The 15,997-nt window shown below is 42.0% G+C and overlaps 1 protein-coding gene across 1 annotated transcript in view; it reads right to left on the reverse strand.

The window, feature by feature from the left end:
- The window catches only part of LOC124774916 (ATP-binding cassette sub-family C member 4-like), a 296,627-nt gene that overhangs the window by 77,087 nt on the left and 203,543 nt on the right, over positions 1–15,997 (reverse strand). The window contains exons 15-16 of the mRNA XM_047249591.1: positions 11,437–11,645; positions 6,826–7,168 (exon numbers count right to left, since the gene is read on the reverse strand). Of these exons, the coding sequence (XP_047105547.1) occupies positions 6,826–7,168; positions 11,437–11,645 (552 nt within the window). The remainder of the gene's footprint in view (positions 1–6,825; positions 7,169–11,436; positions 11,646–15,997) is intronic.

Genomic DNA, 15,997 nt, shown 5'->3' on the forward strand with positions numbered 1-15,997 from the left:
TGAGAATTATCCTCAATAAAGAGATGGGGTTAAGAGTAAAAGGATTTGTTCAACATAGTGAGAGGATAATTTATGTCCGATTGGAAACTAAACCAAGAGACACAATCATAATCCAAGTATACATGCCAACTACGAGGCACGAGGATGATGAAATCGACATGATGTATGACCACCTCGAAGAAGTAATTGGCAGAATTAAAGGAGCTGAAAACCTTGTCATCATGGGAGATATGAATGCCGTTGCTGGGGAAGGTAAAGAAGAGGATGTGGCAGGGAATTTTGGATTAGGATTAAGAAATGAAAGAGGGGATAAACTTGTAGAATTCTGCCAAAGAAATAAACTTTGCATTACAAATACCTTCTTTAATCATCATCCAAGAAGAAGATATACTTTCAAAATGCCTGGTGACATTAACAGATACCAAATTGACTTCATATTAGTGAAGCAAAGATTTAAAAACCAAGTTAAGGACAGCAGATCATATCCAGGCTGTGATGTGGAAAGTGACCACATACTCGTTATGATGACGACTGAACTAAAATTCAAGAACATTAAAAGAAGAAGTACATGTAAATGGGATTTGACAAACCTGAAAAACGAAAATACACTGAAGCACTATCAACTAGAAACAGACAAGAAAACAAATACGCAGAGCTGCAATGACATCCAAAGCAGCTGGGAAAAAATAAAAACTGGTATTTTTGAAGCAGCAGAAGAAGTAATAGGAAAAGAAAGGACAGAGAAAAGGAAGGAATGGATCACTAATGACCTACTAAATATGATGGAAGAAAGAAGGAAATTAAAAAATTCTGTGAAGAAGGAAGGCCAAGAGAAATACAAGATTCTGAAAAACAGAGTCAACAGAGAGGCAAAACAAGCAAGAGAAAAATACCTTGATGATCTCTGTATTTCAGCTGAGGACAACATGAGCAAGGGAAATATCGAAAAGGCCTATAAATGTGTGAGACATTGCTTTGGAGACAGAAGAAACAAGTGTAGGGTTGTGATGGATGAAAATGGCAATATGTTGGATGACGATGATGAAGTTGCAAGAAGATGGAAACAATATATAGGAAAACTGTACAGCGGACCAGACCTGTCTGGAAACATCATGGAAGAAGAAACAGAAGTAGATGCACACAACATAGGTGAACCTATATTAAAGGTAGAGTTTGAACTAGCTCTGAAAAAATTGAAAAACAACAAATCGCCTGGTATAGACAATATCCCAGCCGAACTTCTGAAATCTGGAGGAGCAAAACTGAATCAGGAGTTGTATAATCTTGTTTTTAACATGTACGAGCAGGGTAAAATTCCTACAGACTTTGAGAAAAACATTATGATCCCCATTCCAAAGAAGGCAAATACTACAAGATGTGAAAATTATAGGACACTCAGCCTAGTTACTCACGCCTCTAAAATATTAACCTCAATTATCCTAAAACGCATAGAACAAAAAGTCGAAGCTACACTCTCCGAAGACCAGTTTGGATTCCGGAAAGATAGAGGAACCAGAGAAGCAATATTTGCTCTAAAACTAATAATAGAGAAACGACTAGATAAGAACCTGAAAACATACATAGCTTTCGTAGATGTAGAGAAAGCCTTTGATAATGTTAAATGGGATAAGATTTGAGGTACTCAAAAAAGTAGGAATAGACCATAAAGATAGAAAAATGATATGGAACCTGTACAAAAACGAGACAGCAGTTATCCGTGGACGGACAAAACAAGAAGAGGTGCAGATACGGAAAGGTGTCCGACAAGGTTGCGCACTATCCCCTGTTATCTTTAACGTATACATTGAAGAGGCGCTGAAAAAAGTAAGGGAAAATTCACAGAGAGGTGTAGTAATTCATGGCCAACGAATAGATATGATAAGATATGCCGATGATATAGCTGTCCTGGCTGAAAGTGAAGAAGATCTTGTAGTCCTACTGAATAGAATGGATAAAGTTATGGGTGAAGAATATAATATGAGAATTAATAAAGCAAAAACAAAAGTAATGGCATGCGACAAAGAAGATCAAGCGAAAGTCCAAGTTCATGTGGGCAATGAACTGCTTGAACAAGTTGATAAATTTACTTATCTGGGCAGTAATATTACCAGGGATGGAATTGCTGACTTCGATCATCCTCGTTGATTGAGTAAAACATTTTCAAAAATGTAAAACTGTCTTAGCGGTGTGTACTGCACTGCCACAAAACTGTGACGATGTTAGAGGATGCTAAGCAAGTGTACAGTGGTATAAAGGCCATTGTTCAGTGTGTCATTATATGTTCGAAAGCCTTTTGCCTTGCCACTTACATACGAGCTGTGAATGGATGGTAATTCAGAAACGTTATAATTGTTTCATTAGGTATCTTGTCAGCTGCTATGATCAAATGGTGATAGACAGTAAGTGTGTCATTTTATAACTAATGTAAACTGATTCCAAAAATCTTATTAGGCCACCGTATAAATAAAATGAAGCCGCTAAATTAAATGAAAATAATTTCCGATAATAATCCAAACTTATTTAAGATAAAAAACGAGAATAATACAAGTATAAATACTAGTAGGGCCCATCACATGTTCGTTGAGCAACAAAACGAGCGCTTTGAAATTCTTGTAACCTCGTTATTATTGTACTATACTCTGATAAGAGATGAGCATTAGGTTGCTGCCTTATCTGCTTTAGAAAATGGGCCTATTTTTCGTAATCTAAAATTCGGAATGAGACATGGAAGTCTAGTTCTACCTTAATTCATCAACTTTAGATGGTAAATAATGGTGGTGGAAAGTGAGTATCGACAACCTACACTATTTATTTATTCGCGTTCGTAGCCGCAACACCTTGAATATCTGCTCATATGAAATCCCTTGAATCACGGCGTCACCCATATCCTGCATAGAAAACGCAGCATTGATTTCTCTTTATTCTCGATGCGACACGTGTTCCAATGAGCCTCGATGTAATCATTCCTACGATGAAACAACTGTTCTTTTGGGGGCCTTCATCATCTTGCTCCAGCAGCTGCAGGCTCTTATAGGGATCGGGCCCAATAATCTCAATTCGCATAATAAATATCAGAGCGCAGAGCTCCTTTCTGCAAGCTTTGAAACGCACTAATGTTGTTTGTTATTGTCTTTGGGCACTATAACCAATGGTCAGCTCGACGGAAGCCGTGCAAAGAGGCCCAGGTTCGATTCCCGGCTGGGTCGGAGATTTTCTCCGCTTAGGGACTGGGTGTTGTGTTTTCCTCCTCCTCATCATCATCCCCGTCGACGCGCAAGTCGCTGAAATGGCGTCAACTCAAAAGACTTGCACCAGGCGACCGGTCTACTCCCTGCTAGTCCTGTTTTATCACCATAGCCTGACAAATCTGAGACAACAGCAATACAAAAAACAGCAACAAACTTTGTCGAGTAAATGAATGAATTAGTCCGTTTACCGGATTTAGTTCCTCGTTGCGCTGTCTGTCTGTGGTATCAGTAAGTTTGGTATCATTGTGTCTACCTTCATTATCGCCCTTAGAAACAAATTGCCAATGTTGCTATAGCTGTTTCAAGCACGTCAACAGTTGCTAATCTAGTGCAATAGCTAGAGCTTATGAATATGGTACCAAGAAAATACACGGAGTTCATGGGAAGAAATGGAGAAGATAAGGGTTTAATACGTTTTGGACGACGATTTCGTTGGAGAAAATGTAAGTGCCCTGACAGGAAAAGGATGAAAGGCAAACAGCCGACGGCCATTCAAAGGAATTATCCCAGCAATTGAGTTAAGGTTTCTAGGAAAACACAACTAAAATCCAAAATATGGATGCTCGAACGAGGATTTAAATCCTGCTCGAAGTGCCAGGCCAGTGCCTTAACTACTGTACTACCTTGCGTAGTGGAAACAATGCAAAAAGTTTAGTCTTGGAGATAAAATAATTTTACTGACAGACACAATAAGAGAGTAAAGACGATTTTTGTCTCTAATAACAAGCCAATTAGTGAAAAGTAAGCGCTGAGATCAATACAGTTCTCAGTTTAGAGAAAACAGCGTCAAACAAATAACACGTTTAGAGCCGCTACTGCTTATAAATCAGGTCGGATCAAAGAAGAGGTTTCAGTGGTACAAGGAGCACAGAAATACGACTGGTGACCAATGAACGCATGTAATGAGATCTGATGAAATAACTCTTACACTGTCTTATACAGAAGGGAGCATTAACGAACAGAAAACCTGAGAAGAAAAGTGCAGTCTTCGCTTCTGTGAAACATAGAGGAATCTTTGTACTGGATTGGGTATTCATATTTTGGTTTACTACGGACACTATTATCATACTGAAAAGAAAGTTAACCAGTAACATCCAATATCAATTTATGATGATATTCATTCAGAGAGATACATATTGCTCGCAGAAAGTATCCAAATCTTTCCTGATGACAATTCCTAAACTCGCACGGGTGTCTAAGATTATTGACTCAGTCTTCCCCTTGTCAGTATCATAGAGGAGTATTTCAGACATCAATCTCGGAAGGCATTTTCCAAGAGAGTTATAAGATTCCCTGTAGAAACTAAATTTTTATTTACTTCACCAGCAATGCTCGGAAAATGATTGTTAAATGCTGTACATATACCTGATTTATCAGTAACAGAAATATTTTTACTGTGAACTAACTTTATATCGTCGACCTTGTGATGCTGACTACACACATCCTTCACAACTGACCATATGGTTTTAATTTTATCTTGAGAATTAGCTATTCTGTTAGCATAACACTTACTATTTGCCTTCATAATAACATTTTTAAGCACCTTACAGTATTGTTTGTAATGAATACTGCAGCTTGAGTGTGACTACTTCTAAAATTTTGATATAATTCCTTCTTTGTTCTACATGATATCCTTATCCAACTAGTCATCCACCTCGGCTGCCTTTTACTGCTAATACCCCGTTTGTAACGTTCTAATGGAAAGCAGTTCTGAAAGAGCATCAGAAATGTGTTAAGGAAAGCATTATATTTATCATCTATGTTATCGGCACTATAAACATCCTGCCACTCTTGTTTCTTAATAAGGTTTAAAAAACTATTGCTGTTGGATTAACTTTCCTACATATGTCACATTTGTTTGAGTACAGAAGCGTTTTAGTGTTAAAATTTGTCTGGAAGGCCATTCACCGTTTTACTAACAGAATGCCCATCTAATAATGAAGAATGAATAAAAATATTGTCTATGGCTGTGCTACTGTTCCGCTGCACCCTAGTTGGAAAAAAGATAATCTGCATCAGATCATGTGAATTTAGGAGACCTACCAACATCCTTCTTCATGCGCCATTATATACAAAATTTATATTGAAGTCACCACATATAACTAATTTCTGGTACTTCCGATAAAGTGGATCACGAACCCTCTCTACCTTGAGCAGAAATGCTCTGAAGTCAGAGTTAGGGGACCCATAAACAACAAAAATTAGAAGTTTAGTTTCACTAAATTCAACTGCCCCTGCACAACATTCAAATATCTGTTCAGTGCAGTCCCGTGATACGTCCATGAACTCAAATGGAATACTGTTTTTTTACGTACATGACCACTCCCCCACCCCGAAAGGAACTTCTTGAAAAACAGCCAGCCTCTGAATTGTCAAATTATTTAAGTGGTGCTCCTATATACCAACAATTTCAGCGTCAACATCTATAAGCAGTTCATTAACTTTACCTCTAATACCTCGTATATTTTGATGAAATATGCTAATTACTTCTCCACTTGGAAACATGACGTCCTGTGAAGGTGAGCCCTTTGTTAGAGGGACTTCCTTTAAGCAGGTATAATTATCAGCTGACTTCAATCTAAAATAGGTGCAGCTCTAACACCAACTACTACAGGAATTTTTCCATGAGTGGCGTCACCACCACCCACTACACCTGTCAAGGTAGAGAGCAGTTTCTTTCTTACGAGTCTATACAATAATTCTGTTAATTAGGTTATGCGATCTAAGCTGTATTTTCGAAAAGTCGGGTGATACATCACAAAGAAACGTGTTCGTTAGAAAAACCTTCTAGAACTGGTATTAATTTCATTCAAACCTACTTCATTTTTCCGTGTAATCGCCGTTTATCTCCAAGCACTTGTTGTAATGTTGCGCTAAGTTCTGCAACTCATCTGAATAGCGTTCTCCTGGTGCCAATTGAATCATTTGACAAAGGCAGTCCTGATTTCGTCGTCATCGTTATACCGTTGTCCAACAAGCCATTTCTTTAAGTGTAGCAACAGATAATAGTCGCTGTATGCGAGGTCGCAATTTTAGGATGAACTGTCGAGAAATTCCCTGCGGAGAAATTGAATGTTACCCTTGGTACGGGTGGTGGTTTTTGGACAAGCGTTGTAGTGGAGGAAGACTATCCCAGACGACAGTTTCCTGCTCCGGTCAGTTTGGAAGGCTCGTCTCAGTTTGTTGAGCGTTTTGCAGTGCGCGTTAACAGAACTGTTTGGCGACATCTGCGAAATCAACCAAATAAGACTCTTCAAGTTGCAGAAAAGATGCGATAGCCACCATTTTTCGACTGGATTAAAGTGACTGTTTGAATGTTTTCGATTCTGGTGAAGCTGAGTGGCTCGAGTACATTGACTGTTGTTCTGATACTTCATTGTGCAAGAAATTTGCAATGTTCGTTACATTCTCGTATTATTTTCTCCAAACGTAATTGTCTTCACCGCTAACACTCCGCATCAACTGCGTCATGTAACACTGTCACACTTCACAGCCCACTATTTTTCAACCAGTACAATTAAATAAATTTAATGGACATAGTTAAATTTTAAAAATTCTCTTCAGAAACAAAAGCTACCTGAATCATCATCATCGCAAACATCGGCAGGAGTTCGTCGATAGAGCCAATATCCTTGGAGAATCTGTTGAGAATCCGCCCAGTGGGATTTGTGTCGAAGAAGCGCATGGCGGCCCTGAGAACGCAGTTGAACATGCGGTCGTGCAGGTTCCTGGAGGCGCGCAGGCACAGGTAGAAGAAGGCGCGCACGCGCACCAGGTTGAGGAGGATGCAGCCGAGCACGAGCCCGCCGTACAGCTCCAGGAAGAAGCGGCCCGGCGGCAGCGCCTCCAGTTGCGACGCCGCCGCCTGGTCGGCGGCGCTGGTCAGCCGCAGAGAGCTGCGCCTCACCTCTGTGTTGGACCTGCCAGGAAAGACCAGCTGGCTTCATTATTGTTCAAATTACGCTAACGTCTGAGAAAATAGCAGCATCGATAAAGAATGCCCCGATGTATCCAACATTTTGCCAGCGATGGGTCTAGCAGGGAACACTAGTATGTGAACGCATCACTTCGCAAGTTGAAATAGTAAAAAGTACTCTGGCCAAGAGCAGAGGCAGAAGCAAGCCACTGTAGAGGTAATCGACTGTATATCGTCTTGTGACAATGATCGGTATCCGTGAAATACGAGGGGCGGTCAATTTGGTTAAAAAACGCGGAATTTGTTGTGTGACATCCTAGAATATGTCCGCTTCGGTCTCTATATTTTCATGAACTTCTGACATTCTGCGGCACTATTCGTAACTTTCAAACTTGCGTCTGTAACGGAGGTACGTTCCAAGCAGGGAGCTGTCATTGAGTTTCTTTCGGCGGAAAACATAAGCGTCACAGATATCCGTAGCCACTTGCATAATGTCTACGGAGACCTGGCAGTTAACACAAGCACGACGAGTCGTTGGGCGAAGCGTCTGTCATAATCGCAGAGAGATCGCCAAAATTTGTCCGACCTCCTGCGTGCGGCCACAGCTGCGATTCCTGGAGTGTATGGACACTCTCATTCGAGGTGATGGACGGATCACAATCGAACACCTCGCTTCACACGTGGACGTCTGTTGGTAGCGCTGACACACTCGTCCATCGGTTGGGGTACTCAAAGGTGTGTGGCCGCTGGGTTCCTCGCCGCCGAACAGAAAGGAGGAGGAGATGAGTGTTTAACGTCCCGTCCACAACGAGGTCATTAGAGACGGAGCACAAGCTCGGATTAGGGAAGGATGGAGAAGAAAAGTAGCCCTGTCCTTTCGAAGGAACCATCCCAGCATTTGCCTTAAGCGACGGAAAGCCTACATCAGGATGGCCGGACGCAGGTTTCAACCGTCGTCCTCCCGAATGCTAATCACGGCGCTACCCCGCCCCGTTATTCCCTCCGTGTCACTCCCAATAACGTGTATATAAGTACAGCTACTTATATAGGTGAGAAGTATCGACTTGTGAAAAGGAATGATAAGAGAGGTATAAATCCAAGGTCACATTACGTACCTTGATTGTCATTCAAATTGCAACAGCAGGAAGGATAGCAAATAACGAAATTTTCCTTACTGTGCGTATAGAGCAAAGCAGAATGAGTACCTAACTAAATTTAAGTGATTTGGAGCTGTTGATTGACCACAGAAAGGCTTTTGACACTGTTCTCTACTGCCGTCTAGTGAAGAAAATACGAGCTTACCAAAAATAAGACCAGATTAGCGACCGTATTCAGGCCTGCCTAGCAGATAGTCCTACACTTCGCTCTTAACGGAACAAAATCGACAGGTGTAAAGGTAATTTCCGGAGCATTCCCAGGAAGAGTGATAGAACCGTTACTGTTTATAATGTATACAAATGATCTAGTAGAAAGCATCGGAAGCTCATTAAGACTGTTCGCAGATGACGCGTTGTTTATAAGGAAGTAGAAACGCCAGAAGACAGTATCGACTTGTAAAATAAAAAAAAACTTAACTCCTCCCGAACAGGCCACGAAGGCCCAACGGTGTCGACCAGCCGCCATGTCATCTCAGACCACAGGCGCCAATGGATGCGGATATGTAGGGGCATGTGGTCAGCACTCCGCTTTCCCGGCCTTATTTCAGTTTTCGAGACTGGAGCCGCTACTTCTCAATTAAGTAGCTCCTCAGTTTGCCTCACGAGGGCTGAGTGCACCCCGCTTGCCAACAGCGTTCGGCAGATCGGATGGTCACCCATCCAAGTGCTAGCCCAGGCCGACAGCGCTTAACTTCACTGATATGATGGGAACCGGTGTTACCACTGCGGCAAGGCCGGTGGCATCGATTTGCGAAATGCTCTACATTAAATTGATAAATGTTGCAGTCTCTGGCAGTTGACCATGAACGTAAACAAATGTGACGTATTGTGTGTACATAAAAAAAATCCACTGCTGTTCAACTACACATTACTGGTAATAAATTTCTAGAAACAGTATTTACCGTAAAATCTAGGAGTAACTACTCAGAGCGACATTAAGTGGAATGACTACAAAAAACAAATAGTGAGAAAAGTAGATGTCAGACTCTGATTCATTGGACGAATCTTAAAGAAATGTAACTCATTATAACCGCTTACAAGGTGCTTCTTGACCGATTATAGGGCATTGTTCCTCAATCTGGGACCCTTACGAAATAGGCTTATAGAAGAAATAGACAAGATCCAACGGAGAGCGGCGCGTTTCGTCACGGGATCGTTTATTCGTCAGAGACGTTCAACAAACTCCTGAGGCAGACACTGCGAGCGAGGCGTTGTGCATCACGGAGGGGTTTACTATCGACATTTCGAGAGATTACTTTCCGGGAAGAGCCGAACAACATTTTACTTCCTCCCATTTATATCTCGAGAACTGAGCACGATGAAAAAATCTGAGAAAGTAGAGCTAACAGAGAGGCTTACCTATAATAATTCTTTCCATGTGCCTTTCATGAGCGGAGCAGGGAAGGGGAATCCAGTTAATGTTAATGGTACCAGAGGTACCCTCCGCCTTAGTGTCACTGCGGAATACTGATGTAGATGTAGGTGTATGAAGTGCGAAATTTGATACATACAGTCCCTCGGGGCCTCCAATGACGGATGCGTGTATGCTGATGCTGTACACTGCTCCTCTGAAAAGACGACGTCGTGCCTCTCCTTTGGCCAGTGATGTCGATGCACTGCACTGCTGTTCTTTGCGCGTCAAGGGAAGCCGCAACAATGGTCGCAGTGCAGACAGTCGGCGATGCTCGTGACGTCGTCGCGCTACCGTATACTGCTGCCCACTTTCAGATGCAAAGGACTTCCCGAGGCCTTAAGATCCTGCACGATCGAGACAAACAGTTCTCTCTGCCGCTGGTCGCGCAGTACAGCTGAGGTGCTGCAACGTGCCGAAGTATGGCCCTCCTGAACCCACCGAACCCATACTCGCAAGGCAGTCGTAGGATTCCGCCCAATGCGAGCAGCAGCGTCGTAGAAAAATCTTATAACCAAGCAACATTCAGATGCGATTTATGACGAGAAACCCGTTGCGTTACCATTATTTATGTAATGTGGGTTGTCAGTCCTACCTACACCGTACAGTACCGCTGATGTTCATCATTTGAATATCGAAGTATGCAGTACACTTCATGCCAATTTCACATTTGTACCTTCCGCTCTTACACATAATGAGTGGTTTGTTTCAGAAAACTAAGAATAACAGTATGTGTACGACTTCAAATATCTGAGGCAGATCCATCTTACGATTTACCAAAAAGAGTCTTGTAGAGTACAATAACTGAAAAGAGCGATTACTGTTTGGTAATACTATTTGCGACTAACATTTCCATTGTCCATTCCAACGTCGCCGATAAACGTTATTTAGTCACAGACGACTTTAAGAATACGATCATAGTATTCACCCATGTAGCACGGACAATGTGTATGTGAGTGTGTATGTGGCCAGATTTACGAAATGATCATTCCTGTTCAGAACAGAACAAAAAAATCGGTTCCAATGGTTCAAATGGCCCTAAGCACTATGGGACTTAACATCTGAGGTCCTCAGTCTCCTACACTTAGAACTGCTTAAACCTAACTAACCTAAGGACATCACACACATCCATGCCCGAGGCAGGATTCGAACCTGCGACAGTAGCAGCAGCGCGGTTCCGGTCTGAAGCGACTAGAACCGCTCGGCCACAGTGGCCGTCAAAAATCAGTCTTCAAACGAAATCAGTCTTCGAACTATATTATGCCCTTGTTTGATTGAGTTCGAAATACGAAAATGTGTATCGTTTCCTCATATCTAGTAACACCTTCGTACCAAATGAAGGACGCTTTGGTATGTTAGACAAAGAAATAAATTCCGCAAGTCATATTTACACACCAGATCAATGCTCTGGTTTTCCGCTAAAAGAAACACAATGACAGCTCTCTGCTTGGAAGGTATCTCTGTTACAGACGCCATTTTGACGGTTACATATAGCGCCGCCACTTATCGGAACTTCGTGAAACTACAGGAACTGATGCGGGGATATTCCACGATGTCCCACAACAGAGTCAGCATTTTTTCAACTGAAATTGGTCGACAGAAAAGGAGTATCGCATTACTTACTGAACGCCCCTCGTACAGTCAAAACCTAAATTTGATTGTCACCAAGCCCTCTTTCAGGGCAGAGCGCTGCGGCGTGCTGACCAGTATGTGATGACGTAGTCGGAGCCGCTGGTGACGACCTGTGACACCAGTATGAGCGCCGCGACGGCGGACACCCCGCACACGCCGCCGCCAGCCCTGAAGTACTCCCACACCACCCACCAGCTGAGCGACCGCTGCGCCTTCTCATCGTTACTGTCCTGTTGGGAAGCGTCCTCTTTGGTTTTCTCCGGCTTGTCAGCAGCAATGCTCTGTAAGGAAGACACCAGTGCATCTGCTGGAAGTCAGTTCCTTATTTGTCTTCCACTCAAAGCTATTATTGTAATTCCTACACAGCTCAAGACAGCAAACAAAATTAGTTTCATAATGACTGAATGTGGAGACCATTTTGAGAGCGACAGTACTCATCGGAGACACTGATATATTGTCATAGATATACAAAATTTTATTGACTAGAAAAGGACCTAATAGTTTCTTTTCTGATACACAATATATTCTTTTCTGTTCGAAGTAGTATTGGAAGTGACCACTCGTACATGTGTAAGGGAAATACACGTGAAACGAACAGCAGTAAGAACATTCAGTATCTTTGTAACGTACAATTCACGTACAATACAGAGAGCAGAAAATTTGCACACTCGGCTTTCACAGAGTCATTCCATGTATACTAGCAGTAAAAATATTTACGGGACGAAAATTGGCGGTGGGCATATTTCCAGGAGAAATTGGTCGCCGTAGAATGGTAATATCTCAAAAGAGGAATCACATGTGAGACAAATACATTCCTTTGATATCCGACAGCAGTGCTCTAAAGATAATGGACTGCATAAAGCGTTTGGGGTATGAAGTTCTGTATGGAAGATTACACTCCTCGTCCAGATGTATTGCTTATATTTACTTATTTCAGTCTGTGTCAAGTGCCATCTGACTTCTTAATCAAATATAACAGATCTTGCACAAAAAGTGTATAATTATTCAATACTAATAGAAAAATTAGATTCTAATCATTTTTATTTTCTACCTTTAAACACTTAATGTGCCTTCTAATGCTAGTAGCTCTGCTTTCTCACCACGCACTATACTCCTACCTTCTTCCCCAAAATATATAGAGCAATTGCTTGCAGAGTTTGGAAATTACCTGCAAACCGTTGTGGTACTCCTACTACTCACTTTATTGCCAAACTTAACACAATGAGTGAGAAAGCGGCAAGAACGAATTAATCGATAGGATCAATGATAGGAGTTTAAGCTGTGGACATGTCTTAAGGCCATTCCTGTTCATGTTGTACCTGGCAGAGAATATTAATCGTAACTTAAATATTTTGCAGGTGATACAGTTATCTACAATGTAGCCTACTATCTAAAAGTAGCTGCGCAAACGTGCAGGCAGATTTTGATAACATTTCAGATTCGTGCAAACATTGGAAAATTAAATGTTCAGAAATGCATAATTGTGCACTTCACAAAACGCAAAAAATGTAGCTCTATGAACAGAATCTCAATGATTCGCAGCTGGTATCTGTCAATTCATGCAAATGTCTAGGTTTGCGGAGGTGTGTACGTAAGCTTAGCCGTAGACAAACCATGCACCACATTTCTGGTCACTGGAAAAATGCAATAAGTCTACAACGTATATTGCTTGCAAAGCACTCGTGCTATCCATCGTAGCATATTTCTTGTGCAGGACTAATGCCAGATAGGACTCTCTGGTTATACGGAAAGTATATGAAGAAGGATGGAACAAACAGATGCACGGGAAAGCGTCGTGGAAACACAAAACCTCCAACTGGCAGAGGCCTGAAGATAATCGCCTATGCCATCTACCCCATGAAAGATTATTTACTAAGTTTCAACAAGCAGTGTTAAGAGAGGAATATAGGAATATGCCACAGTCCCCTACGATTCCTTCCCATTGGAACCGCGAAGCCAAGATTAGATTATTAACTATGCGCATTGAGGCATACAAGCTTCATATGCTAATGAAAAGAAAAAATATTCTACTGTCTGGCATAATGAGAACCGCCCTCTGCCGTCCTCTTCATACTGGTTTGCAGAGCGTGGATCTGTGTGTAGAATCTGATTCGAAAGTAGTAGAAGAAGTGATGCGAAGAAGTGTTCTTAAAAGATCTGGCTACGTGAAGCCTATTGTTGAGGGGGGACGTGCCTCGAATAAGCACGAAATTAATAGTGGAGGATTAGAGGAATAGTGGTATACGAAACGGGAGGCGGGTAGATTTTATCTTTGGTCAGTCGTAAGACAACGTCTTTAAGAGAGGAATAATAAAAATGACTGTAAATGATGATTCTGTCATTTCTGTGTTGGTACTGAGTCATCGCACGTGTTTGTTGCAGGACCAGCTATAACTGTTACATAACAATTAAGAATTCATGTACCACACGACACAGACAAATTAAAAAATAATAATAAATTCGCCTACACCAACAATCGAACCCTTCAACTCGACTTTTATATCCTAAAAATTCTACACTGAGTACTTATAGCACCTCTCAGCTGTACGGTTTAAAGATACTTTTCGTGTATGTCACTACAGTGTTGGCAAGTCACCGTTATTTAATGCACAGAGCTAAATTTTATGTAGACATTTTTGTATTGGTACTACTCAAAAATTGGTGCAGTGATATACGGATGAGCGAATTTTTCTTCAGCCTGACGTCTTTGTGTATTTTTGTTACGTCGCTAGGACTCCCTACGTCTGTATACAATGAGGCGCCCAAAGCCATTGAACAGCGATATGCACACATGTAAATGGCGGTAATAACATGTACACAAGCTATAAAGTGCTTTAACGAAGCTGTCGCTTGCATTCTGGATATTCATTTAAAAAGGTTTCCGACGTGGTTATGGTCGCACGATGGGAATTAATAGACTTTGAACGCGCAGTCGTAGTTGGAGCTAGACGCATGGGACATTCTGTTTCGGAAATCGTAACGGAATTCAATGTTCTGAGATCCACTGTGTCAAGAGTGTGCCGAGAATACAAAATTTCAGGAAGTACCTCTCACCATGGACAATGCAGTGGCCGACGCCCTTCGCTTAAGGACGGAGAGTAGCGGCGTTCGCGTCGAGTTTTCGGTGCTAAAAAACAAGCAACATTGCGTGAAATAACCGCAGAAACTAATGTGTGGCGTACGACGAACGTTTCCGTTAGGATACTGCGGCGAAATTTGGCATAATGGGCTGTGGCAGCATACGACCGACGCGAGTGCCTTCGCTGAATGTACGACACTGTCTGCAGCGTCTCCCCTGGGCTCGTGGCCTTATCGGCTGGACCCTAGACGACTGGAAAATTGTGGCCTCGTCCCGATTTCAATAGTTAAGAGCTGATGGTAGGGCTAGAGTGTGGCGCAGGCCCCAGAAAGCCATGGACCCAAGTTCTCAACAATGCACTGTGCGAGCTAACGATTGCTCCACAATGGTATGGGTTGTGTTTACTTGGAATGAACTGGGTCTTCTGGTTCAACTAAACGAATCACTGACTGGAAATGTTTGTGTTCGGCTACTTGGAGACCCTTTGTAGCGATTCAACGATGTGACGTCGCGACTCGCTTTAGGAAAATTCTGGACAGATCGAGAGGATGATTTGGCCGCCCACATCGCCAGACGTAAATTCCATAGAGCATTTGTAGGATATAATCCAGAGGTCATTTCGTGCACAATATCCTGTACCGTCAACACTTCCGCAATTATGGACCGCTTCAGAGGCAGCATAGCTCAGTATTTCAGCAGAAGACTTCTATCGACTTGTTGAGTCCATGTAACGTCCAGTTGCTGCATTAAGCTTGACAAAAGGAGGCCCGACACGATATTAAAAAGTATCCCATGACTTTTGTCACCTCAGTGTACATGCTGGAACTAAAGTGGAGCCGTAGTTTGACAACACTACGTATTAACTTCGTGGAGCGCGCGACAGTTCTGAAGTGTCAGTGGTGGATAATCTATAACCGTGGCCATTCGAAATTAGAATACACCGAGCAATATTGTACCACATAATCTTTGCCTAAGTTCTCTATACTACCGAGACACAGATCTCTGATTTTAGTGCATGGGATTTCGACGTTCCTATAGATTCTTGTCATCTCCATAGTCCGCCATGTTGTAATTAGCCAAAAAAGTTCTGTACTTACTTCCACCTCCGAACTTGATATTAGTAAGCGATGAAAAGGCTGAGTTGGAAGCAGAAGCGAAATGTATTTTCATTTTGCGTTCTCGTAACATTTCATAGAAGCCATGTTGTAATTAGGCAAGAAACGAAACACGAGCATCTTTGGCTGGTGCGCTCAGACAGCTGAAGTTCGACATCCAGATAGTATAGAGGTCACAGTCTCAGACACATTTCACGTAATGTCACTGTGACTGTGTAAAACGAAGTAGTACCAGACTGTGGTGGGATATAATTACTTAGTGATATTTGCAAACAGTATTTCTGTGGAAAATATTCGAAAAATTTTGCACTATGCAACGATTAGTCAGTACTGACCGTGACAGAAAGTTAGCTTTGCACGTGACTCTTTACAATCGTAATTTACTTTGTCCCCAGTTTTGCTGTTTTGTTTGGGTTGTGGAAGATATGTAATATACCTG

The sequence above is a fragment of the Schistocerca piceifrons genome, chromosome 2 (genome assembly GCF_021461385.2).
Source record: "Schistocerca piceifrons isolate TAMUIC-IGC-003096 chromosome 2, iqSchPice1.1, whole genome shotgun sequence".
In the NCBI taxonomy this organism is placed as follows: Eukaryota; Metazoa; Arthropoda; class Insecta; order Orthoptera; family Acrididae; genus Schistocerca; species Schistocerca piceifrons.